A 25,745-nucleotide genomic window follows, 5' to 3' on the forward strand; every position below is an offset into this window, starting at 1 on the left:
GAATAACGCACAGTAGCATGGCATACAGCCTCAAGTGGAGTAGCATGGAGGGAAGTGTCATACAGTGGAGTGGCGTGGACTAGAGTGACGTACAGTAGAGTGGCGTAGAGTGGAATTGCATATAGTGGAGTGGAGCAGAGTAGAATAGCATAGAGTGGAGTGGCGTACAGAGGAGTTGCATACAGTGGAATAGTATAGAGTGGAGTGCCATAGAGTGCAGGGACGTACAGTAGAGTGGAGTACAGAGGAGTGGCGTAGAATGGAATATCTGAGTGGAGTGCTATAGAGTGGAGTGGCATACAATAGAATAACATACATGAGAGTGGGGTAAAGTGGAGTGGCATAGATTGGAGTGGTGTAGAGAGGAGTGGAGTGGTAAAGAGTGAAACAGCGTATAGTAGAGTGGCATAGATTGGAGTGGCATAGACTGGAGTGGCGTAGACTGGAGTGACGTAACGTGGAATAGTGTCCAGTGGAGTGCCATGGAGTAGCATAGTGTGGAGTGGTGTACAGTGTAGTGGCATACATTGAAGTAGCGTACAGTGGAGCAGCACAGAGTGGAGTGGTGTAGAGTGGAGTAGCATAGAGTGGAAGAGTATAGAATGTAGTTGCGTACAGTGAAATAATGTATAGGGGAGTGGCATATAGTGGAGTGATGTACAATAGAGACGCGTAGACTATAGAGGTGTACAATTGAATGGCGTAGAGTGGAATAGCGTGCAGCGGAGTGCTGTAGAGTGGAGTGGAGCAGAGTGGAGTGGCGCACCATGGAAAGCATACAGTTGAGTGGCATAGAGTGGATTTGCATACAGTGGAACAGGCGCAGAGTGGAGTGGATTGAAGTAGTGTAGAGTAGAATAACATAGAGTGCGGTGACGTAGAGTGTAGCTGCATACAGTGGAACAGCATATAGTAGAGTGGCATATAGTGTAGTGGGGTAATGTGGAATGGCAAGGAGAATAACATACAGTGGAGTGGTATAGAGTGGAGTGGTGTAGAGTGGAGTGTGGTAATTTAAATAGAAGTAGCATGAAAGTGTGTGAACAGATATAGATGCAATGTGGCAGGAATATATCTTATGGTGTGTAAATGGTAATTTTTGGTAGTAGGTGTAAATAGTTTAAGTAGTGTTAAAGCTATAAGTGTCAAAGTACTTAGTTATATATTGTGCCATGGTGTACTGTGGTAAGTTTGCGGTATAAAGTGGTACGTGCTGATAAAATAGTATGTGATTGGCTAATGGCTGTCGATACAAAATGTAAAATCCAGTCATGTAGTTTTCAGCATATTTTGGTTGCGCTCTAGTTTAGGGCCTTAGATATAGGTGAGTTGTAGGTTTTATTGTTGTTGCCTACCTATTACCACTTTATTACAGTAGTAAAAAACAAAAAAAATATATTTATATTTTTCGATACCTTTTTAAACCATTTTACGGATAACCTCGCTAGTACCTACAAAGTATTACAGTAGTTACAGGAAAAAAACTAAAATGTATAGTAACATCTTAAAAACTACACTATATTAGTGTCTTTTTTTAATTGTGTGGTAGTTTGTAGATATTACAGCAGTACTCCACAGACTTTTCTCTAAAGAATTACATATGTAGGAAATTATAAATAACCTGAAGCGCACTATATTTGTGCAATATACTGTAGTGCAGTGTCTTTTTTTTATTTGTTTACATATTTAATTTACAAAAAAATAAGCACAGCAGCTGTAATCCAAGTTTTTTAAATATATTTAGAAACTTATAAATTATGCTCCTTATCTACTAGAAACTTTACTAAAGTGGAAATAGGTAGGGAAAAAATATAACACTTTATACTTACCTATATCTGAGGCCTTATCCAGAACACAGCAAAGGTGTACTTAAAACAACATTCCTGCCTTTAACTTTTGTACACTGTAGTTGTGTGAAATTGGATGAAAGTACCACAGTACATGCTGATGACAAGGCATTATGTGATTGGCTGGTGACTGGCTTTGAGATGTCAACAGTGATGTCATAAATGATGTCATAGAACACGTCAGGAGTAATTTAATATGCAAAGTCATAAGCAGTGTATGGTGGAGGTGCAAGTTATAGTTAGCTCTGGTAACTGTTACTGGTGAATTTCTGTGTTTTATTTGGTTCAAAACATTAATGTTGTCACTGACATATTCACCTAACTATAATATTACTTTAACCTTTGCCTTTTTCAGTGAATTGCTAAGGTTTTTTTTTTTAAACCAAAACAGATCTAACAATAACGTTACTTTAAGCCGTGTTTTATTCTATGAATATCTAGGGTTTTTTGTAACGTAAAGTAATAGTTTAATACCATACATGAAGTCAACCCCCCACCTTGCATGGCTGGGGGTTTGGCCACAGGGCCTTATGTTTTTTGAAATGGGAGAGGGGCCACGTGGCGCCCCCTCAAGACTTATAAGGCCCTGGGGAGCCATCGACCCAGGCCTTTTTTTAAAAGGGGAGGGGCCCATGGGGACATCATCCAATGCGTGTTTTACCTTGTTTTGTAGTCAACATAGTGGCGGGTACCTACCATATTACTGTTCTATCAAATTTTGTACTGCCTGTCTTCAGCTAAAGGATGTAAGTGTTTACAAAATGCATGTGATCCTACTGCCTCATAGGTGTGCATTGATATTGAACAAGCTATCAATTTTTGTATAGAAGAGTAACTTTGTGTACAGGTGACGTGACAGTCGATGACTTGTGTTCATCATGTTCCACACAAGTTCTTTGGTTCTGCAGAAAAAGTTTCCAACAGGGCAAAGATTCTATGTAGTATATTCTAAGGGCCTGATTACGAGGGTGGTAGGTAGGACCGCCGACGAGCATGTGGGCGGTTCGACCGCCGAATTTTGATAGGACCACCAGGGTGGCGGTTGGAATTCTGGCAGTACCATGGCAGGGGCATGCGGAAGCCACAGGAACATGCTGTAGCAGATGCTGCTCCGTGCAGTACCTTCAGCACGTCAGTGTACCGTGTCCCATACATTATTTCATGCATGGCACAAGATGCACAGAGGTAAGAGCCACGGAAGGGGGGGGGCTACATGTGCCCCCAGGGACTCACTTTTCTCGGGGCTATGACAGCTGGGGGACCAGTTAGGGGCCCCAATCCATTACCAACAACCTTTTCATGGTGGAGTTCTTCGCCATGAAAAGGTTGCCGCAAGGGATAAACTAATCCAGATGGCGGTGCCTGCCTCAGCAGTGCTGCCATTTTTGAGCCCTCCTCCGATCGCCGCACTGGTGGTATCAGTGGTCTTTCTTCAGGCTGACGTCAGTCTCACCACCAGTATCGTAATATGTCGGTCTGACCGTAGGGTTGTCAGCAGTTGGACCACCTCCGGCTAGATGGCGGCGGTCCGACCACCAACATCATAATCAGGCCCTACATATTGTAAGCAGCCTTGAGTTATTAGAAAGAATCATCCTACCATGACAACTGTTCTATGACATAGAAGACTGTGTGCACCAGGTACTACTACTAGCATGTGCTTCTCTTGCTTCAGAAGATAGACTATCTGTAAAGTTTTCACAACAATATAAAGGCTGCATGTCGCACCTTCATACCTTGGTAATTTTAACCAAATAGTGTATTTTTTGACCAGTGTTGCATAGAGTGTACGCTGTTCTTGGTAGATACTTTTAAATACTCTGTGGTGTATTTCTCATGAGAGTTTCACTGTCTGTAAACAGAGTGGTACAAAGTAAACTCTCTCCATAGAGTAAACACTCTTTTTAGTACCCATTTTTCTATTCATATCAACTTAATTTCTCAACGTAGGCCCAGTGACTGTGAGGAGTTCTATACAGATAAAAGCTGTCCAAAGTAGGGCATTCATTTTGGAACACATATTGAGTATCTTGATTAACTTTGCTTTCTCTGAACAGTTGTAAACATATTGAACACCATATTCAGTGAGGGTTTCCCATTTATCTGGGGTTGATTGCTAAAGTAAAGCTAGGCTACCCATTAAGTGTGTGGTATATGGTCAATGTTGCACATAACACATATTTGCTACACCTAAGGGAGTTGAATCTGTGATTGTATTAATGATGCTTCATATTAATCTGAACTATTTTGTACTTACTTTCAGGCCTCTAACGCCATACTAGTTTATACAGTAATGTGTACAAAAGAAGCTTGGATGTTGTCATCAGTGAGGTCATCAATGATGTCATTTGAGATGTTATCATTTATGTCATAAATGATGTCATAGAACATGTCATGAGTGATGTACGATGTGCAATCATAAACAGTGCACGGCGGAGCGCAAGTTAGAGTAAATTCTGCTACTATAACTGGTGAATCTCTGTAGTTTTTCAGTTCAAAGCATTAATGTTATCACTGACACTATTCGCCTAACTATAATGTTACTTTAACCTTTATTTTTTCAGTGAATTTTTAAGGTTTTTAAAAACAAGAATAAATCGTTTTATCATACCTAACTATTACGTAACTTTAACCTTTGGATTTTTTCAGTGATTTTCTAGGGATTTTATAACGTAAGGTAATGTTTAATTACAATACATAATGCACAGGGACTGGTCTATGGCACCAGCTGAGCCAACACCATTACTTACTACTAACATGGAAGGTGCTGGGCCAAATGGGCGGAGCATGTAGGTGATTTGGCTCCTTTGCATAACAGCAATTAAAAGGGAAAACCGTGGACTCTGCCCTCAGACCATTAGACGACAGGAAGCCACTCATCTTGGATAGTCACTACAGAAGAGATTGTGCTCAAATAAATCAATAATGCATTCACCTTCATCAAGGATTTTAGATCGTTTTTCAACGTGCAATTGTAAAAGAGGTGGCCTCCCTCCAAGACCTTCTAAAAAAAGTCCCTGAGTTCCTCATCCCCCACTGCTGTTTTTAAGTGGAGAAAGACCACACAGCACCCTCCCACAGCCTATTCTGACCTCGGGGTCCTCATCCCACAGGGCCTGCATTTAATATAGGTAGGTGTCCTGGTGCCACCCAGGGCACCCACAATGCACAACATTTGGAACTGCCGGCGAACCCCAGGGCCTCTGCACCCCATCCGGTTCCCTGCATGCTGTGGGAGCCGGCATTGTTCCTGTCTGCGAGGAGAAGCTATTTATGCTGCTTCCTCTGGGCAGGAGCAACACCTTGATTAGCTTCCCTGCCAGCATTAGTGTGGGCAGGAAAACAGATCAAAAGTCTGTTCACAGCTGGCGGGAGCATTTTCAAAGCTCCTGCCCACTGGTGGCAGACTTTGTGTTTGCTACTATTTGGTTGGAGTAATGAAAATGATCCTGAAGGTGGGATCAAACACAAGGTTCCCTGTCCATGCCGCTGTGGGCATGAAAACCTTTGTGTTCCAGGGGTGGGGGTCCCTGGGACACAGCAAGTAAGCCAGCACCGGGAGATACGGTCCCTGTGGCCATGGCTCAGGGAGTGGGGATGGGGGCTGTGTGGCCCTCTCCTCCCTTTTTGGAACATTTCAGCTTCCTGGTGTGGGCTCTATGGGACCTATAATGGCTTGGGGAGGGAAGTTGCATACAGCCCCTCCCCTTAGTTAATGACATTGCCCCTGAGAAGTGGGGTCCCTGGGGCCTTTGGAGGGCCTCCTACCCTACCATAGCAAGCTGCTTTGGTTTTTGAAAGAGAGAGCAGGAAACCTTCTTTCTCTTTCAAGAATCAAAGTGGAATGCTTTTCTGCATGGGGAGGAGCATGTTAGCTGCACCCCAAGCAGAAAAGCAATGCGGGCTCCCGCAGGATGCGGGGAGCCGGCAGGGATTGTAGGGGGCTTGGGGACCCCCACAGCCCCCAAGGAGGAGGGCCAGGCCCCGGGGGATGGGGTCCCCGGGGCCAGAAGTGGCCCGGGAGCGGGGCCATGCGGCCCTCTCCCCAAATATTAATACAAAAAAAATGTTTTTTAAAATGTAGGCCGGTCCCGGGGGATGGGGTCCCCAGGTCCTTCAGTGGGCTGAGGAGGGGGCCTATGCAGCCCCCCAAAAAAAATGTTTTAGACAACTTCTTGCCCATGAGGGCTCCCTCACAGACCACTCCATTAGTCCCAAGGCATCAGAATACCTCTAACCTGACCCATTATATCCTATTTACACTTTATCCCCCCCTCCACGGGAACCATGACCCGATTGACAAAATGGTGGCCGCAACTTTTCTTTCAGGTTACGGCAAGCCAATGAAGAAATTGCTGTTGGTGCTAAATTCGATGTCGATCCCCGTCTCTAGATATACATAAATATTTATACTTTAATAACTCCAAAACTACTTAACAGATGTACACCAAATTACAAACAGAGATCTTTCTGGACCAAGATTTAGCTTTCTGCCAAATTTGGTGTAATTCCATTCAGTAGTTCGGGCTGCAGTCATATCTTAAATCCCGATGGGAAATTGCATGGGAAAAACATGTCATAAGAACCCCCCTTTTTCTCGACCCCCGCTTGACGAGTCACCCCAAAACTTTCCAGACAGCAGCTAAAGTGAGTGGCAAAGTAGTTTGGAAAATTTCATGAGGTGGGGGGGGCACAAGAATCCACAAATCAACTGTGGTGTTCAGTGCGGCCCCTGTGCAAATACGAGGCTTATCCATGGATCCAAATCCCAGCCTAAAAAATGTCAGTTGCTAAACAGACACACACTCACTCAGACACCCACTCAACCACTCACACATCCTATCACACATCCATACAGCCACTCACACGCCAACTCAGAGACCCAGAACACCACTCATTGAGATCCCCAAACATTTTTAAAGTGCAGATTTTGTTTTCAACTATACAAATCCAATAAATATCTTCTCTGCTTCTTTTGTTTTCATTACATCTTACATGTACATAGAAATCATTACCATTTCCCCATGATTAAACCACACTCATATCCTCACCTATCACACTGATGCTCACTACCACACAACTCACACCCATGCACTCATTACCCAGCCTTCAACACATACCCTGATGTAATCATAAAGATGATATATCATGACCATCGGTGGGGGTGTTGCCAACTGGGGTACCAATCACTCTGGCAATATAGAATGGAACAAACTACAGTGCAACATGCCTGTCTGTGTTTTGCTTTCTTGCCAGCCTGCATCCTAAAACGTATATGTGGGACACCCAACAATGATTGACTGTTCAGATCAATGGGGTAGAAGTGTTACGTTGGATCTCCTTAGCAATTTAAGGCAGTAACAGGAGGCGTTGTGGGTGCGGCCTTGGATCCCTCGGTTGAGTTGACTACGTCTGCCTAATTCTGATTTGGACAGTAACCCGAACACGAGGGGCGAGTGTGCTTGTGACCAGCCCCCCCTCTCACTCTCTCTCTCCCGACCACTCTTCCTGGGTGCCAGTCGGCTCCTTTCTTCCCTCCTCATGCCCCCCCACGAATAGGGACACACTGGAGCAACACTACTTAGGTGGACCCTTGTGACCCAGTCCCGGCATGACAAATTGGAATATAGCAGCCAAGTTTATAGTTAACAGTTTGTAGGGTGGGATAGTTTGGGTGGGATACTGAGAGTGGGTATGAAGTAGACGATATGGGTAGCAGACGATATGCTGTGAGAATTTTTGCGTTGAACGCATTATTGTAGTTTAAATTGGAGCCATGAACTGCCCACTCATGGGTCGAATACTTGTATGCTTTAATACAAAATATTATGGACGATTGTCAAGATATGTAAGCAATTGGATGACGTCTATACCACTGAACATGGGATTTGGTGCACTTTGTAGTCGGTAACCCTTGCATAATTAAGCGCAACACCATAATAAAGTGTTATGCTACAACTAGCTAGATTCATCATAGTCCCGTTTGCGAGTCCTTAATAGCGATTATTAAGGAATCGCAATTAAGGACTTGCAAAACGGGATTCATGTAGGAATGGCACAAAATATTGCGATTCCTACATCATCCTTATTTGCTAATTGCAAATAAGGATGCGATTTCAAGGGTGCCAGGGTTTTCCAAAGGACACCCTGTAGCACCCCTGAAAAGCAAATGTACACAGGTGTTGCGCACACACATGTCCAAAGGACATGTGTGTGTGTAACATGCAACTGAGAAAAATGCACTAAAGTGCTTTTTTCTATTTTTTCGCTATTTACCACGAAGTCAGACTTCGTGGTAAATAGCGAATTCGCAATTTAAAAATGGTTAATGAATTGCATTTAAGGAATCTCAAATAGAGATTCCTTAAATGCTATTCCTCGCAAATTTGCGATTTTGCTAATAGCGATTTTTGCATTTGGGATGATGAATCCCAAATGCAAAAACTGCGCTTGCAAAGGGCCAGATTCTCAGAATCTGGCCCTTTGCGAGCCGTTTTCGGCTTGATGAATCTAGCTGAATATGACTTGTCAGCTGATTGGGACAAGAATATGTGATCTTGACTATAATACATATCACAGGATAAGCTGAAAGCTCACACGCCCTATGGAGCAGAAAACAAGATCTAATATGCTACATTTTCACTTAGCGTTATATCCCAATTTCTTTTTTTTTCATAGCAACTGCAATGCTTTAGCAAATATTCAATCACTTAAACATCAGTGGCATAAGGGATTTGCGAAAGAGTTCAGCAAAGGAAAGTTGAGACCTCTAAGCGAAACTAGATGACATAAGGACCGTTCCAGACTAATTCTGCACAAGTATTTCAGGATTACACACACCGCACAGGGGATCGCACCGTTCTGCACTGAAATTGGAACACCTTGAAATGTACAAACCTAACATTTGCACTGATCGACCAGTGCAAAAACACCAATTTGTATTTGACCAAATGTTGTTGCTAATTCATGAGTGAAAATATACCACCACCTCTAGTGCAATCTGTGCAATAGGGAAAGGTAGATATTAGTGAGCTGCTGCTGTGTTAAAATATTGAAAAACACATGTCATTGTCCCTGAATATTAGATGTAAACACATTTAGAATTTGGACGAATGCGCCTGTGTACTGCCACTGACCTGGCCAAAGAAGGCATGAAAGAGCTGACACTGAATAATAATTTCAAAGCTAATCCTAGCAGAGCCCCCCAAATACTTTTGACCCAGGGCCCCCAAAATCTTAAAAATGTCCCTGAAACTTAGAGCTATCTCGGAGAAAAATATTACATCTCATAATACAGAAAAAGACAAATCATGTTATGTGCACTTCTCAATATTTACAGCTCATAAAAGAGAAAAAGACAAATCAATGTTATGTGCACTTCTCAGTCTTAAACAGCTCATAAAAGAAAAAAAGACAAATCAATGTTATGTGCACTACTCAGTCTATTTTGGTGAAGCGCGGAGAGTTCTCAATTAACACAGAAAATGAAGATATTCTACATACTTGTATTTTAGGTGTTGTATTGTGCCCAGACACTTGAAGGACCCCTTCACCATTATAGCCAGGCGGGTGCAGAGGGCTTCACATTCTTCCATGCTGAAAATGCATATAATAAATTGCTTTGAAGAATAGAGAGAAGTTGGTCTACTTACAATACAGACAGGTAAAACGACTATATACTCTTACCTGTGTGACGTCAAAACAACAGCCCTTCCATCTTTGATGATACTGACGATCGAATTCCACAGGAAGCGGCGGGAATGAGGATCCATTCCTGTCGTAGGCTCATCCTGAAAGTTACATTTTAAATTAAAAGTCCCAATTATGTCAACATGGTCACTGCAGGAGCCATCAGTCAACTGATCAATATGTAGTTGCTCTATCGTTTTTTGAGAGAGAGTTGTTGGCATATATTGTGGCATTACTTTTTTATAACATGTTCGTACTGACAATGAAATCAGAACTCACCAGAAGTAAGAAAATAATGTCACAAGTAGCTAGGAATAATTTCTTAAAATCAAGTACACATTAGTCACGTGCAGATCCACTTTTGGCCGGTAGATGGTAGTACCCACCCACTTATTTTGACAGGTAAAACGATATGAATGTGTTTTTTCAAACTAACTATAGTGCTTTCCGTTGCTCCTGAATTAAACTTTATGGGGCTTATTTACAAGCGGAAACATCTTGTGAAGAACAGTAAAGGGTTGTAAGATGCACACCAATGTACTCGCTGTTTGCACCAAAACTTCACCAAAGTTTAACATTGTTTAAAACTGTACAGGCGTGCATGCCTGTGAAGTGCTCCGCCCAATTGCGCTGCAATATAACCGAACACAAAGGAACTAAATTTATGATCCCATACAGGCAGCACAGCCGAGTGACTGAATGAATCCAATCAATCAAATGCCATGATTCTTTTACTTTTCTTTTTCCATTTTACGGCTCAATTTTCTTGAGAAGGGTGGAAACCCTGGCACTGTCTGTTTCTTCAATGAACTAGAATGTTGTATGTAAGGACACGCTCACGGCAAAGCACTCACCCCAAACTTTTTCGCCGCACCACTTTCAAAAGTCAACAGCTGCCACTGGATTTACCAAATATACCTAAAAGATACACCTCCCCATCAGAAGCATACAGAGGAGAAATATCTTTATTTCTGCCTGTTGCTTCCTCTTTCTATGTGTGCTGCATTCAGCAGCACACATATATAGAGAAATATGCCTCTAAGGATTTTTTTTTAGCAGGAAGATGTCCCTTCCTGAACAAAAACAATTCTGCATGCAAGCATGCAACACATGCACCCTTGTACCATGGTGCGAGGGTGCCTGCATTGGCGCTAGACTGCCAAAGTGCTCCAGCACAGGGGGAAGGGACAGGAATGTGCTGTATGCCTTAAATATGGCAAATTCCTGCCCTTTACCTGTGATGTAGGGAAGCACAGAAAGGTGATTTGCTGCGCTGCCTTGCGCCACAATCTTCATAAATATGCCCCAATGTACATACACATTCCATCACTTACCAGCAGCACCACGGGAGGACAGCCTATCAGAGCAATGGCCGTGGATAGTTTGCGCTTGTTCCCGCCGCTGTACGTGCCAGCGACATCATCTGCATACTTTGTGAGTCCCAGTTTTTCAATGCCCCAAGCTGCCACCTGAGAAATAGAGTTGAGAATTCATCTTAGAAAATATAGATATAAATTAAAAATACTCCTATTTGTTATAGATACAATTAATTCTGCAATAACAAAGCATATGTCAAAAAAATACCTGCTGATACACTGATTCCTAACAGAATAATTACCTTTACAAACATCAGGTGCTTATTCTACTTTTGTATAGAAAGCTTGTAATTGAATCCTGTTATGAATAATAAGACAAACACAACAAGATGATGGAAGGAGTGCTGAAACTTTTCAACCACTCACCCCCAGTCACAGCTCACAGATCTGGGTTTAATCCATTGTTCTTTTGCCACTGCAATTTGGACCCAGCCATATGCAAATCAGTCTTGACCGTTTTTCTTATGGGAACAGTCCAGCCCAAACTGCCAGGCCAGGTCCTCCCTGGACTGTAAACAAGCACCCTGGGAACAGTTATGGTGTATTACCTCTCAATAACCTTGTAAATCATTCATGACCCCACAGCAAGATGATGGGCGGAGTGCTGAAACGTTTCAACCACTCGGACTTGACTGTTCCCATGAGGAACAGGGTCAAAACAGATTTACATATGGCTGGGTCCAAAGTGGGGTGGCATAGTGAGTAAAATAACAATTGATTAAACCCAGATTTGTGACTGGAGGTGAGTGGTTGAAAAGTCTCAGCACTCCGGCCATCATCTTGTGTTTGCTATTTTTGCTCTAAGTGGCCAAGGGTATGCCCAGTCATGGGTCTCTTGCTCACTGTGCCACTGGATTCAAGTTAGCAAGGGTGATGAGGGGTAATACCCCGAAACTGGTACCAGGATGCTTGTTTCCGGTCCAGGGAGGACCTGGACTGGCAATTCGGGTTGGTCTGTTCCCATGATAAGCAGGGTCAAGAATGATTTGCAAATGGCTAGGTCCAAACTGGGGTGGCAAAGTGAGCAAAAGAATGATGGATTAAACTCAGATTTGTGACTGGGGGTGAGTGGTTGGAAAGTTTCAGCTCTCCGTCCATCATCTTGTTGCGTTTGTTTGAATATTAAGGCGTCAAATTGTTTGTTTCAGGGTGCATTGGACGTAATTCCATTGACACCCACTGTTGTTTTTCCTCATCAATCATGCAACCACACCTCGAACAATAAAACATTGATAACCAGCCATCCAGAATGATCACAGCTGAAGCCGTTGTCTATAATTGCTACGACCATGAACACACTCTGTAAGTTATGCTATAGTTTTGCATATGGACAAGAGCACAATACACAAACATATCATTAAGGAAGAACTCCGACACTGGTCTTTGATGGAACTGGAAACTGTGTGTGGAAAGGCACATCCGGGGCTACAAGATCATTCTAATAATACATGGGAATAAAACCACAAAACAGTAAGAAGGTGAGGTTCAGGGTGGGTGTTTGAATAGGAAGTATAACATGGATTTGCAGAAAGTACCATGAAACCTGTGATTCAGGGTGGAAGGAGGTAGCTAGCAAAGATGGTGATAATTATTATGAGGAACAAATTAAGCATCTAAAAGTACAAAACCAGATTTAACATATCTGTGGAATTTCAAACTGTTTTTCTCTGGCCTTTAAAATACTTCTAACAATGCACTGTTTAAGCACAGTTCGGGGGACTTTACCCAATAGGTGTTTGATCATTGTGGTCGATTAGGCACACACATTGCTTTACCATGTCAACTTCCTCTGCTGGAATGCCTCTTAGGCGCCCATAGAGTTGAAGGTGTTCACGGCCTGTAAGTAGATCATCAATAGCATCAAACTGAGGACAGTAGCCCATGTTCTGGAAGACGTCACCGATATTGGTCAAGATACTGCAAAAACAAAAGCAAACAAGGAAGACATTCAGATCCATCATGCAGAAATGGTCACAATAAACCATGGATGGGTCCCTAAATATAATGGTGATCCATTCAAAATACTTAGGGCCGATTACAAGTTTGACGGTGCTACAGCAGGACTGCCCCGCCGCCGCACCGCCAAACCCATGTGAGAACCACCTGCCAAATAATGCCTTTTTATCGTTAGCGAACGATTCCTTTGCTGTTCCCACTGTAGTGTCTATAAAATAGGCACCGCAATGGGAACGTCAAAAGAAGTTTCAGCAAGGCATGTACCCGAAAGTCCATGCTGTGCTCGAACCTCAAGCAGTAAGGCATACCATTTTTTCATCTCCACCACTATTTTCATGGAGGAAAGACCACTATGAATTCAGTGGCGGAGATGAACATTGGAATATGCTTGGCTGGACCATGGTGGTCCTGCTAAGCATATAGATGCCTCTTGCCCACCGCGCAGCCGCCAGGGAACGGCGGTTCCCTGGTGGAGTCGGCAGTCCCACACGAATATGACTCGTTACTACGCGAGTCATTATATCGCGTGGCATTACAACGCGGTCATTCTCTACTGCAAGTCGATGTAATGACTTGCGTAGTAATGGCATTGTGTGCTAACAACGCGGTCGTTGTAACAACCGCGTTGTAATGGCATCGCGGTGTAATCACTGCGATGTAAAGGTCGTTTCCCATCCCACGCCAGCACGACCACTAGGGTCATAATGTGGCCGCCGTGCCAGCATGAGTCTGGTGGTCCTCGGACCTCCAGACTCTTAATTAAGCCCTTAGTATTTAATTAGCATTTGGGGAATGCTCTTTGTAAGATTACAGCTAAATTGTATTAAAGGTAACCATGTGGGTGAAGCCAACAAATGACAAATAAAAAACAAGTTTACAAAAAGGATTTCTAGACTTTTTAATGACTATCAAACAGCCTGGGGGGGCCTAAAGTGTGATTCACACTCACGATTCCATCCTAGCTGGCCTAATGTGGACATCTTTCGATGAGAAGCTCTCTGCCTCTTAGACACTGCTTGCGAGGGCCATACAAAAGAACACAGCAAATACGGACAGTTGTTACCATGCACGATGATGTTGTATAACATTTTAGGACCCTATTGTAATTTTCCCAACTCATGCCCTTATATAGGTATAAATCACCATATCCTTATATAGGCATAAGTATCTTAACCATATTTAGACATAGCTCATGAAGTCCAAATACAGCAGGGCTACTTCCACTAGTTCCCAAAATCCACAACAATTTCTTGGAAAACTCTGCTTCAGCAGCTAGGGACTTCCCCTTGCTCGAATACTGACTTGTCCAAGAACTCATGGAGTTTTCAAAGAACTGACTCTTTGATGATGTTATTATGTCCACCCTTAAGTCAAACTCTGTACCTTCAAGGTATAAATATGCAAGCCCACGGTGGTTTGGAGCTGTTCGACTATCTACTTGCCCGACGCGCCCTGCTACTGCAAGTGCCGAAGGAAGCCGACCCCTCCAGCAGACGCACTGAGAGAGACGCTGTCTTTTCTCTTGCCGAGAAATCCAGCTCCAGTGTTTCCAAACTACCGTTGCGGGTTGTTAGGTAATCGAGTCCTGAGCCTGACCTTCTTCATTCCAAATCAAGGTACAGAGCTGATTAGACCCTAAGAGAAATCTTGGACAGATTCTTGGCAAAGAATATTACATTTATGCTACACCTCACTTAATTCTTCCCTCGTAAAAAAGCTTAGGTTAGGTACATCGGGGAAGGCGTATTTTAGAAGCACCAGTTGAGTACTTTTAGCCTCTGTTATTTATGTATGTATTTATCTATGGTCTAGGCACCATACAATGCTCTTACATTTATGTGATAGGTCTGCGGGGGACGGTGCTCGGCTGGTTTTCCTCCTTTCTAGCTGGCCGCCGGCAAACGGTCTGGGCCTCGCCAGATTCCGCCGCGATGCCGCCTTTGGGAGTCGGGGTCCCACAGGGCTCCGTTCTGAGCCAGACCTTATTTAACATCTTCATGACTCCTTTGGCGGCGGTGGCGGAGTCGTATGGGGCCCAGATCGTATCCTACGCTGACGACACCCAGCTCCTCTTCTCGTGTAAGAGAGGAGGAGATTTTGACGGGGAGAGTATCCGGGATTGCCTTGGGGCTGTTTTCCAATGGTTCCAACTGAACAGCCTCAAGTGCAATTCCGATAAGTCCGAGGTACTCTTCTTTGGGTGTGATACAGAGCCAGACTGGCAGGCTTGGTGGCCCGTTAATATGTTTCCTCCGTCTTGTTCTTCCAAAATTGCTAAGAACTTGGGGGTCAAGATGGATAAGGGGCTAACTCTGAAATCCCAGATCCTCGGGGTGTCGGGCACCTGCTTTGGCCTCCTTAGGATGCTGCGGAGGTTCCTTCCCCTGTTGTCTGAGGAGCACAGGAAGCTGACGGTGCAGGCTCTAATCGGGTCCAGGTTAGATTACGCGAACATTCTTTACCTGGGCCTGCCAGAGTATCTGCTGCAGCGGCTCCAAGTGGTGCAGAACGCTGCCGCGAGAGCTATCTTTGGTTTAAATAGACGGGCCAGTGCAGCGGGTCTGTTGAAGACCTTGCACTGGCTTCCAATCCGGAAACGGATTGCCTTTAAGGCTTTGACTCTGGCCTATAAGGCCCTTCATGCGGTGGGAGCAAAGTATCGCCAAAAGAGACTGGCCTTTTATCATCCGACTCGCTCTTTGAGGTCGGAATCCCTGCTCCTGGCGGCTGTCCCGCGAGTGAAGAGAGCTCGCCTGGGTGGCCGCTCTTTTGGACTACTAGCGCCACAGTTGTGGAACTCTCTGCCGTTCACTCTGCGGGGAGCCACCAGCCTACTTGCCTTTAGAAAAGGCCTTAAAACCTGGCTGTTTACCCAGTAGCCCGCTTTTTGTGTGCCCGCTCGGCCTTCTGTCCTTTTTCCTTTTTTAACTGTGTTATGTTATTATGATGCAGCCCTCCTTACTAAAAGCGCCGGGACACTCTTTTTGAGTAGCCGTGCGCTATACAAAAGATAAAATAACATAACATAACATAACAGTAATATTTTATTCTACTCTTTTTACTGTATGCATTCTATCTTGGAACCAGTTTTACGATTGTAGCAGTTCATTTCTTAAGCTTGAGAAAGAAGACTGTTCAATAAATCCTTTTATTGAAAACGCCGTCTATCTATTTCTCTGCACCTCTGGTGAAACGAAGCATGCACGCTTGACTGTGTGAAATATCTATCTATTGTTTCCACGACTCTGAAGATCAGTTTTATCTTGGGGAAACAAAGTTGTCATGTTTATGCGGTTGTCAGAAACTAAATCCCTTCTTGTGAACTCAAGAAAGTTTCTAGTGACCTCTGAGCTAGCTGGCACTCACAATTAAGTCTAATATATTTCGATAGAGACCTAGTCGACATAAGTCCTACGTCACATCTATAGGATATATTATTCCAATGCGCAGAGCCTATTGGGAATATAGGAACTACACTACATGGCGCCCAACGTTTGGTAAGGCACTAATTTAACGCTAGATACTAAAGTAACTCAGTTGTGGCTTTTCACAGAGCCCCCTTTTTCCCGTAAAATACTCCTATAGACGTCTGGAGTGGGTTAAAGGATAAAATATCCACCTTAAACTGAGTAGGACGAAAAATCCTATTTTTTTGTTTTTGGTTTGTTCAACATTGAAGGATACAGTGTTCCAAAATATTGTGCACCTTATCTTTATTTCCTTGAGACTTGCTCTGCAAACATTCATTAAACAATGTCGAATAACAACAACACCGGAGCCGGTGGAGCTGGAACTGCTTGACCAGGTTTTGACACCACAGGGTTTAATGAAGACGACGTGGATGCTATAATCATCCCAGAGAACGGAAAGGAAAACAATAGCTATAAAGCTTATAGAAAATGGCCTATCAGCAAGAGGTGGTAGACTTATATTTGTAATAGAGGTACATGAATATCGGCAGACAGAGGTATTCTATTCATGGATTATCTTTCCACAAGCAAATCCAACAACACATGTGTTCCACTTCTACAAGATAGAGGAAACTCCAGCGGAATACGCTCCTTTCGAGGACATTGAATGCCACTAACTTACCAAGAGCATCAGCTCTGGCTTAAAGGTGCCCTACAACATCAAAATCACATTACCAGGCTCGGCCCACTAGGTAGACCAGGAGCAACATGGCCGGTATTAGCTAACTACACACCACATCCTGACATTGAACAAATGACAGGTCCAGAACTATTAGCTCAGCTAAAACAATAAATTAAAATCCATAGACAATTGGTACAATACGTCATGCGGACTCTAACAGTCCAACCTGCTATAAGAATTCCACAGCATCCCTCATCAGGGGAACACAAACAAAATTACACCACAGACTATACAATCAGTCATATGTAAATTACCCACAAAAAGGGAACAAATTACATTCTGGTTAGCTCAAAAAATTACTCAGATTGAGGCAGTATTTCCCGATAGTACACTTCATGAAAAACACAGGATTCTTTCAATCTGTTCACCAATGGGGATCGCACCACACCTGGAGGACTGTGACACTTGGGGCACAGTCTTTGCTGCTATCTACACAAACACACATGGTGTTCTGTCCATGGCGGTAATACCAGACGTCCTGAAACAGATTCAAAATGAATACGGGGCAGAGCCTGCTTTAAATCTCCGTATGAAGTTACTGAAAGATTTCAAACAGGTCTCAGCTATAATAATAGCTAACATTAAAGGTGAAGCAGCATCCTTGGCAATCCGCCAAAAACTAAAAGAACTTGATGTAACTGAACAACCATATGAACTGGCCAGAATAATAGAAAAATCCTATGAAAAACTAGGAAGAGCTAGTTTGGGAGGGAAACCAGTAAAAACCAAACTAACAGAAAATCCTGAAAAAGTTTTTATTAAAAACACACTCACTACTCCTTAAAAGAAGTGGGAAAATACTAGACAGACACTTCCTACAGAGAAGCGTTCTCAATCCAGAGGTAGGTCTCTTCAAAAGGATCCCTCTGAAAAGAGGTAAAATCTCAGAAATAGGGATAATTTAAGTTCCTCTCGTACCTTTCAGACTTCCTCGCAGAAATCCGATCAGGACGATCAGAACACAAGGAAGAAATCGTGAACACACTCCGAAAAATAAGAAAACTCAATTCACCAACAAGAAGGTAGCAAGTCTAAATATCAGACATGCCGAGGATCTTGAGGACACAACTCAAGAACGGGGAGTGGGCCCAGACAATGCTGGACAGCACAGCAGAGGTTACCATAGCTCGCAAGATCCTGAAGGATCATCTGGAGACAGTGGACCTGAATGAATGCATTCAGGTTGAAACTGCAGATACCAAGGGTTAGTGTACCACATAAGTTATATGAAGTAACACTCAGAATAGAGGGGGACATAACTAGGAAAATAAAAAGCACTCTTTTGGAAAAACTATCTAAGGGTTATGACATCCTTCTGGCTGAAAAAGACTGGCCACCTGAATTTGTCAGGGAGTGCCCACATGGCGAAGAGCTCATTATGCCAGCCTTCTCAAATCATATTCCTAGTCATAAAAAATACACCTATGCCAGAAAATGGGCTGTGGCCCAGGCACCAGCATTATATAAAAATTGTGTGGGATGGGATGAGGATTCTCCTCACCATAAGATCCAGTTACAAAATCAACCAACTGGTCAGAAGCAGTATCCGGTTAAACAAGAATCTAAAAAACAGGTCAGGGGGATCCTAGATCAACTTGAATACCAAGGGGTGATTGAAACATGCACCTCATCCATGAACAATCCTTTGTTTCCTGTCTCCAAACCAGACAATACATATCGTCTAGTTTTGGACCACAGACATTAAAATTCCTGTCGCAAAGCTTTTGCAGTACAAAATGCACACAGTGCAGCACTGATGAATAACATCTTGTGCAAACAATATAAAACGATATTAGATATTTCAAACGGTTTCTTCTGTCAAAACATTGCACCTGAAAGCAGGTACTTGACCACTTTCTCAATAATGGGTACACAATAACACTTTTGTCGTCTCCCCCAGGGATTCAAGAACAGTCCAGGGTTATTTTCAGCCAGAGTAACAGAGTTACTACAAACGTATGATGATGAGGCAACATCTTATGTCGATGACATCTATATTACAGAAGATGATTTGGACAGGCACTTGAACAGGGTGAACACCACAATACTTGGATTCGCCTCTGAAGGGTACAAATTCAACTTTAAAAAATCAAGAATTGCCCACCTCAATGTCCTATTCTTGCGATACGAACTTTCAAGTGAAGGCAAAAGCCTGGCAGCAAACTTTTTAGAAAAATGTGCCCTGTTTCAACCTCCAAAAACGCTGAAAAATGTACAGTCAGTTCTAGGGTTCCTGAATTTTGGAAGAACTTACATTCTAAATTACGCAGAAAGGGTTAAACCTCTCTACCAATTAATCAAACCTGATTTCAAACCTACGAATTGGAGTCAAAAACATACAGAAATTTTGCGTTTAGTGCAAACAAACATGTTAGCAACAACCCATTTACAGACACGTGTAAACGAACACAACCTTGTGCTTGCTGTCCAACAGCATAACTAATGGAAACAAGGTATCACATTGGTCTACATGTGAATAAATCTATGGAAGTAAACGATATGGAACTGTAGTGTATCCCGAATGGGCACAACAATTTATTCTGCTTCATTCTGTTGTCTATTTTATTTTCAAACGTGAATATATTTGAGTTACTAGAGGATTCATTTAAAGAAGATTCATTATAAGACATAAGGCATGAAATATGATGAGAGATATTGCTCCTAATGTGAAATACAATAGACACTATAATTGGGAAGACAGGAACCAAGAACCAAACAGAAATAACACATGCCGTTTAGTGTGTTTGCACTTCATCAGGAGAGAGTTCTTGAGTATTAAAGCACTTGTCATATATAATAAGTTAAAGATGTATTATTGAAGCTTTAACAAACAGAGAATTGCTTTAGAATTGTGAGGTAGTTCTGACTGGAAGTGCCGCACCAGTTACGTTTGTTTTCACTCCAGTCAGGTGCATCCCCACTACACTGACTCTATTGTATTGACTGATTTACATGTTCAAATATACGATAAATAGGCTAAGAGCTAATGAATATTTATTAAAAAAAGGTTAGGAGTAACTGAAAAGCGTGGAACATGGGTGCCTGTCCTACAGCCAATGTAATGTCAAGCGGTGTTATGGAAGGGATGTAGTAGGAGGTGAAGTAGTGAGAGACAATATAGTAACAACTTACAGGGACCCTATGAACATATCCAATCTAAAACATATACATTATGCTACAGTAATAATGTGTTCAAATATGTACACAAAGATACAAGTGCATTTAGAGTTGATTACCTGTAACCAGCCACTGCGGCATCTCCCGATGTCACCTCAATATCGCCTGTCAACATTTTGAATGTGGTTGTCTTGCCAGCACCATTCACTCCAAGGAGGCCGAAACACTAAATAAAAGGACAAAAGGTGGAACTTATAAAAATGTATCAAGGGCAGCTTTTCAGCTTTTCAGAATAGATTTTATAGGATAGGCTGAATTCAAGGACACAAACCTATTATTGCCAACGTAAGCTAGGAAGGTCGACATAAGTATCTTACAAAGATCAAGTGCACATTTAATGGGGAGTTAGTATGTTAGGCCAAAACCTACATACTCCCAAGCCCTGGGTCATACCCACTTGACCATCTGCCAAATCTGACTTCTTGGAATGTTTGTCTTTCACTATTAGACTCAATTTGTTCCAGGTCTTCTCACATGGTTCTTTCTCGGCTCTCACACTCCAAGACTGGTACAGATATAGAAACAGCATGGCTCATTTACACATGGCATCTCTAAGGCTTTCTATGCAATGAAGAAGGCTAGCAGAGTGGAACCACTTCCACAGGCTTTCCCCTGGTAACAGACCTCAAATTTTCAGTCTGGAAAGAGATGGCTGGTGTACCTTTTCAATAATATCTCCCAATTATATCCATGTGTAGGAAAGCTGTTACTGTATAATACAAACAACAACCAGCTCTAATATGTCCATAGCACGGAAGATCAGTACTTGCTGAAAATCAAGTGCAGGGGCCAGACATTTTCTTTTGGCGCCACCCGTCAGTACAATTGAATGACAGGGTTGAAGAATAACAAGGATGCCTAGTCCCTATCCCACGTCATGCTCCTTTCTGCACTACACTCCCTGGCCTCTTCGTCATACTCTGGAGGTTCTTTGTCATCTCTGCTTTCACTTTTTGTCATTGCTTTTCTATCATTCTCTTTCTTTCTCTGCATTGTCTTTGTGTCTCTTGCCCTTGGTCAAAGTTTGATGATGAAAAATAAGTACTTGTTCCTACAAGTAAGTGCTGGTGTACACTAACTGCAACCACCATCTCAAATTCAGCACTGTGGAAGATCAACAGCTATCTGTTCCATGCAGCGAGACCATAGCCGAATTATGTCTTTATCATAATAGTTTTACTTCCTGCATTGCTTTCTCTCATAATAAGCAACAACAAATGTCACCCAGCCACTCGCCCTACCAAAAAGGTTTTCCCAGAAAAATGCCTGCAAAGATATGGTCAAGAAACACCTTTGCGATACCTATCTTGTACTAATGCAATAAAGCCTTCAATTCTGACATAAGTATGGAGAACTTTGTCATTCAGACAAACACTAGGTGGTATGACTTGAGTGTCACTGAGGAAGCAAGAGCTGTGTGACTTATCCTGCGTCTGAGTAGATGAGGTTTGTATACTGTCGATATGAGTTAGTGGAGGATGTTTGAGTGACTCCCATTGTGAATGAACATAGGAAGGTTGTGTGACTCCTGTTATGAGAAGACAGAGAACTGCATGACTTATTCTGAGTGAGTATGTGGAAAGCTGTGTAACTCGCATTGTGATTGAGTGAATGAAGAGTGATTTCAGTCTCAATGTAATAAGAGAGTAAATGGAGGGCTGTGTGACTTTCGTTACTAGGAGGTGGACATAGACCAAGTGATGCCCATGTTGACTGATTTTCTGGAGGCATATGATTCACAATGTGATTTAGTAGAAAGAGGGCAGTGTAACTTCCAATTGCCAGTAGGTGGGCTAAGAATTGTATTGTTTCATTTTGTGAACATATTTATCTAATTCATAAAAGACTACTGATTTGCAGCAGATTGGTCATGGACACAGGCTGTGTATCAAAATATCAAGTTCAAAACTATTGATCTACATAAATATTGACTACTACTATATCGTTAAAGTAATTATATATAGGTTAATTTTAGATTTATTATGTTTGACTCTACAGCTACGTACCTTTCATCAAGGATTAGAAATGTGAAATTAAGAAGAGTAGTAAATCTGCATTTAACTCTTTATACTTTTTCCCCCATTGCATGTGGGAGGGGGAATGATGGTAAATGTTTTCGGTGTGGAACTGACAACGCCGACAGTCTCCATATCTCAATATCTTTTATGCTTGCCCCAAGGTGGCCCCATTTATAGAACATATAGAGAAGTTCTTTACGGAGATCTCGAGGGTGGTTGTTAAGATCTCAGCCTCTATGATGTTGCTAGGGTTCAGCGAGGATCTTGAGCTAGGGAACCCTATGTATAAATTTTGGTTTCTGCTTTTTATCGCCACAGCCGTAGCACGGCTGTGTTTAGCGTCTTCGTGGCTCCAACCTGATGTACCATCTTTTGAATCGTGGGAAGCCCAGTTCTATAGCCTATATAACTTAGAAGACAGTCTCTATGCTGTTAAAGGGTCAAGACAATGTAAATTAGGTATTTATGTTTGGGGGCAATGATATTTATTTATTTTATTTATTTGATCAATTTTTAGAGCGCGCAAATACCTCAAGGGTGTCTCGGCGCTAAAGTTGCAGAACTTCCAATGGATCGGGGAGTATTCAGGCTGAGAACAACCATGTTTTTAGTTTTTTCCTGAAGTTGAGGAGTGTGGGCGCGGTTTTAATGTGGAGGGGGAGCGTGTTCCACAACCTGGCTGTAGCGACAGAAAAGCGTTTATCTCCCCAATTAGCTCTTCGTGTTCGAGAGACTCTTAGTAGGTGAGCTGTAGAGGAGCGTAAAGTTCTGAGGTGTTCGAGTGGCTGAAAAGCTTGTTTTAGGAATAGAGGGCCTAGGTTGTGGATAGCTTTGTATGCTATACATAGAGCCTTGAATTTAATTCTACTCCTCACTGGTAACCAGTGCAATTGTTTGATGTAGGGGGAGGTAGATGCAAACTTAGGGATGGATAGCAGTGTCCTGGCTGCAGCATTTTGCACCGTTTGCAGTCTGTTGAGAACCCTCTGTTGTGCGTTCAGTAGGAGGGCATTGCAATAGTCTATTTTGGAAAAGACTAGTGTGCTGACTAAGGTTTTGCCTGCTGATGGAGGGAGATAAGGGATTAGTTTTTTAATCTTTTTTAGAGTGTAAAAGGAAGTGGAAACCACTGCATTAGCATGTTGCTGGAAGGACATCTTTGTATCGAAGATGACGCCTAGGTTTCGTACCTTACTCACAGGTTCTGGAGGTTGTCCCAGTTGAGAAGGCCACCATTGCGGAGACCATGTGGGTTGCAGCCTCCCGAATGTCATCACTTCTGTTTTATCAGAATTCAGTTTTAAACAGTTGGATGACATCCAGGAGCTTATTGCATTCATTCCGTTTTGGAAATTGGCTGCTACAGCGGCGCCGTCATTATATACGGACAACACTAATTGTGTGTCGTCAGCATATGTAGTCAGTGAGATTCCGTGGGATTTTATGACCCTCGCCAAGTCCGACACATATATATTGAAAAGTGTCGGGCTTAGCGAGGATCCCTGCGGTACTCCACAAGGTAGGGAGAACGTCTGGGAGGTATAGTTGCCCATCTTCACTGTTTGTGGACGGTTGGATAGAAATGAGGCAAGAAGATCTTTAGCCTTGTCCTTTATTCCTATGGCCGCGACACGGTCGATCAGGGTGACGTGATCGACCGTGTCGAATGCTGCGGAGAGATCTAGGAGTATCAGAATTGCTGAGCCTCCATTGTCCATTGTGGACCTTATCTCATCCGCTGCTTTTAGGAGCGCAGTCTCTGTTCCGTGGCCCTGTCGAAACCCAAACTGGGTGTCGTCCAGCAAGTTGTTATTATGTATGTAGGTTGACAACTGGATGTTCATGATTTTTTCAAAAATCTTAGCGGGAAACGGGAGACATGCGATGGGCCTGTAGCTAGCAGGAAGAAGGGGGTCTAGGGTAGGTTTTTTCAGAAGAGGTTTGATGGTAGCCTCCTTCCATACAGGAGGATAGATGCCCGTTGTGAACATTGCATTGCAGATGGTGGATAGTGACGGTGCAATGGCTTCAGAGATAAGATTGCAAACGCCCGGAGGACAAGGATCGAAAGGTGAGCCTGATTTAGTTTGCGCTATTAAGGGTTGGACAAGTTCCTGCGTGGTGGCTTGAAAAACTGAAAAAAATGGGTCAGTTTCAGTGGTATCTTGCCGAGTGAAGGTGAGTGATGGATCAGAAGAGAAAGTAGTGAAGATAGTTCTAACTTTATCTTCGAAAAAATTGGCCAAGGCGTCTGAGAGAGCCTGTGATCCTTCTGGGCGAGGTGCAAGGGGGTTGGATAGGTAGTTAACTACCTGAAATAGTTTGCCTGTACTATTTTTAGCCTGATCGATTTGGTTGGTGTAGTAGATGGTTTTCTCAGCTATTATAAGTTTTTTGTAATTTGATAAAGCATTTTTGTATATGGTCTTTTCGCCGGGATTGAAGTGGCGACGCCACTGCCTGTCTAGATTCCTGCAGTATTGTCTCTGCAGTCGGAGAGGCTCAGTGAACCAAGGAGCCGATGGGACTTTTCTATTTCTGTGAGAAATTTTGCTAGGTGCTAGCTCATTACAGGCTGTCTTTAATTTGTTAAGGTAGGTAGCGGAGGCTATTACGGGATCTTGTTCATTCGGCGTGTGGCTATCTCGCATTGTTTGTGCGAGAAGGTCCAGATTTATGTTTTTCCAATCTCTAAAATTCATGGGTGTAGATGGTATGGACCGAGGATTGTTAGAGATTGTTGGAATGGAAAAACATACGGCCGCGTGATCTGTCCAGGCTAGAGGAATGACCTTGGTGATGGCAATCTTTAAGTTACTGGTAAATAGTCCATCCAGAGTGTGTCCTGCTTTATGAGTGGGTTGTTTAACTAATTGTGGAAGACCAGCTGCCTCTAGGTCATTAATTAGGGTGACAGTATCCGGATCATCTGCGACTTCAAGATGGAAATTGAAATCACCCAAGATGGTAAAATGGGGTGATCCTACTGAGACCTCGATGATGGTATCTAGAGACAAAAGGAATTTGGATCTAGGTCCTGGCGGGCGGTAAATTAGAATGCCTTTAAATGATGATCTATTTGAGAGGCTTATGTTAAAGAGGAGTGCCTCGCACTCGATGTCATTTAACTCAGTAGTAGCAATTTTAAATTGATCTTTATGTATAATGGCTATACCACCTCCTTTCCTTTTTGGTCTGTCTAACTTGCAGACACAATAGTTGCTGGGCGTAGCCTCTTTGAAGTCAGGACCGGATGATTCGTCCCCCCAAGTCTCAGTAACAAACAGTATGTCTAGTCTCTGTGAATCAATGAAATCAGCGATTTCAATTTTGTGCTTCGGCAGAGACCGTACATTTATTAGTGCTGCTGATACCTGTGGGCAAGAGGTTGTGGGGGAAACAGGAATGTTTTGAGTGCACATGGTACAGTTGAGTGGTCGTATATCGAGATTGGTCTAGATGAAGTGAGGCGGAATGTGAGCTTCATCTAAACTTGGTCTGATACTTAGGAGTTGAGCAGCGGTGTATGT

The 25,745-nt window shown here is 42.9% G+C and overlaps 1 protein-coding gene across 1 annotated transcript in view; it reads right to left on the bottom strand.

Annotated features, from left to right (window-relative positions):
- The window catches only part of ABCA4 (ATP binding cassette subfamily A member 4), a 1,114,059-nt gene that overhangs the window by 22,860 nt on the left and 1,065,454 nt on the right, over positions 1 to 25,745 (bottom strand). Inside the window, exons 45-49 of the mRNA XM_078650330.1 lie at positions 20,257 to 20,363; positions 12,688 to 12,829; positions 10,871 to 11,005; positions 9,534 to 9,637; positions 9,351 to 9,443 (exon numbers count right to left, since the gene is read on the bottom strand). Of these exons, the coding sequence (XP_078506456.1) occupies positions 9,351 to 9,443; positions 9,534 to 9,637; positions 10,871 to 11,005; positions 12,688 to 12,829; positions 20,257 to 20,363 (581 nt within the window). The remainder of the gene's footprint in view (positions 1 to 9,350; positions 9,444 to 9,533; positions 9,638 to 10,870; positions 11,006 to 12,687; positions 12,830 to 20,256; positions 20,364 to 25,745) is intronic.

The sequence above is a fragment of the Lissotriton helveticus genome, chromosome 1_1 (assembly GCF_964261635.1).
Source record: "Lissotriton helveticus chromosome 1_1, aLisHel1.1, whole genome shotgun sequence".
Classification (NCBI taxonomy): Eukaryota; Metazoa; Chordata; class Amphibia; order Caudata; family Salamandridae; genus Lissotriton; species Lissotriton helveticus.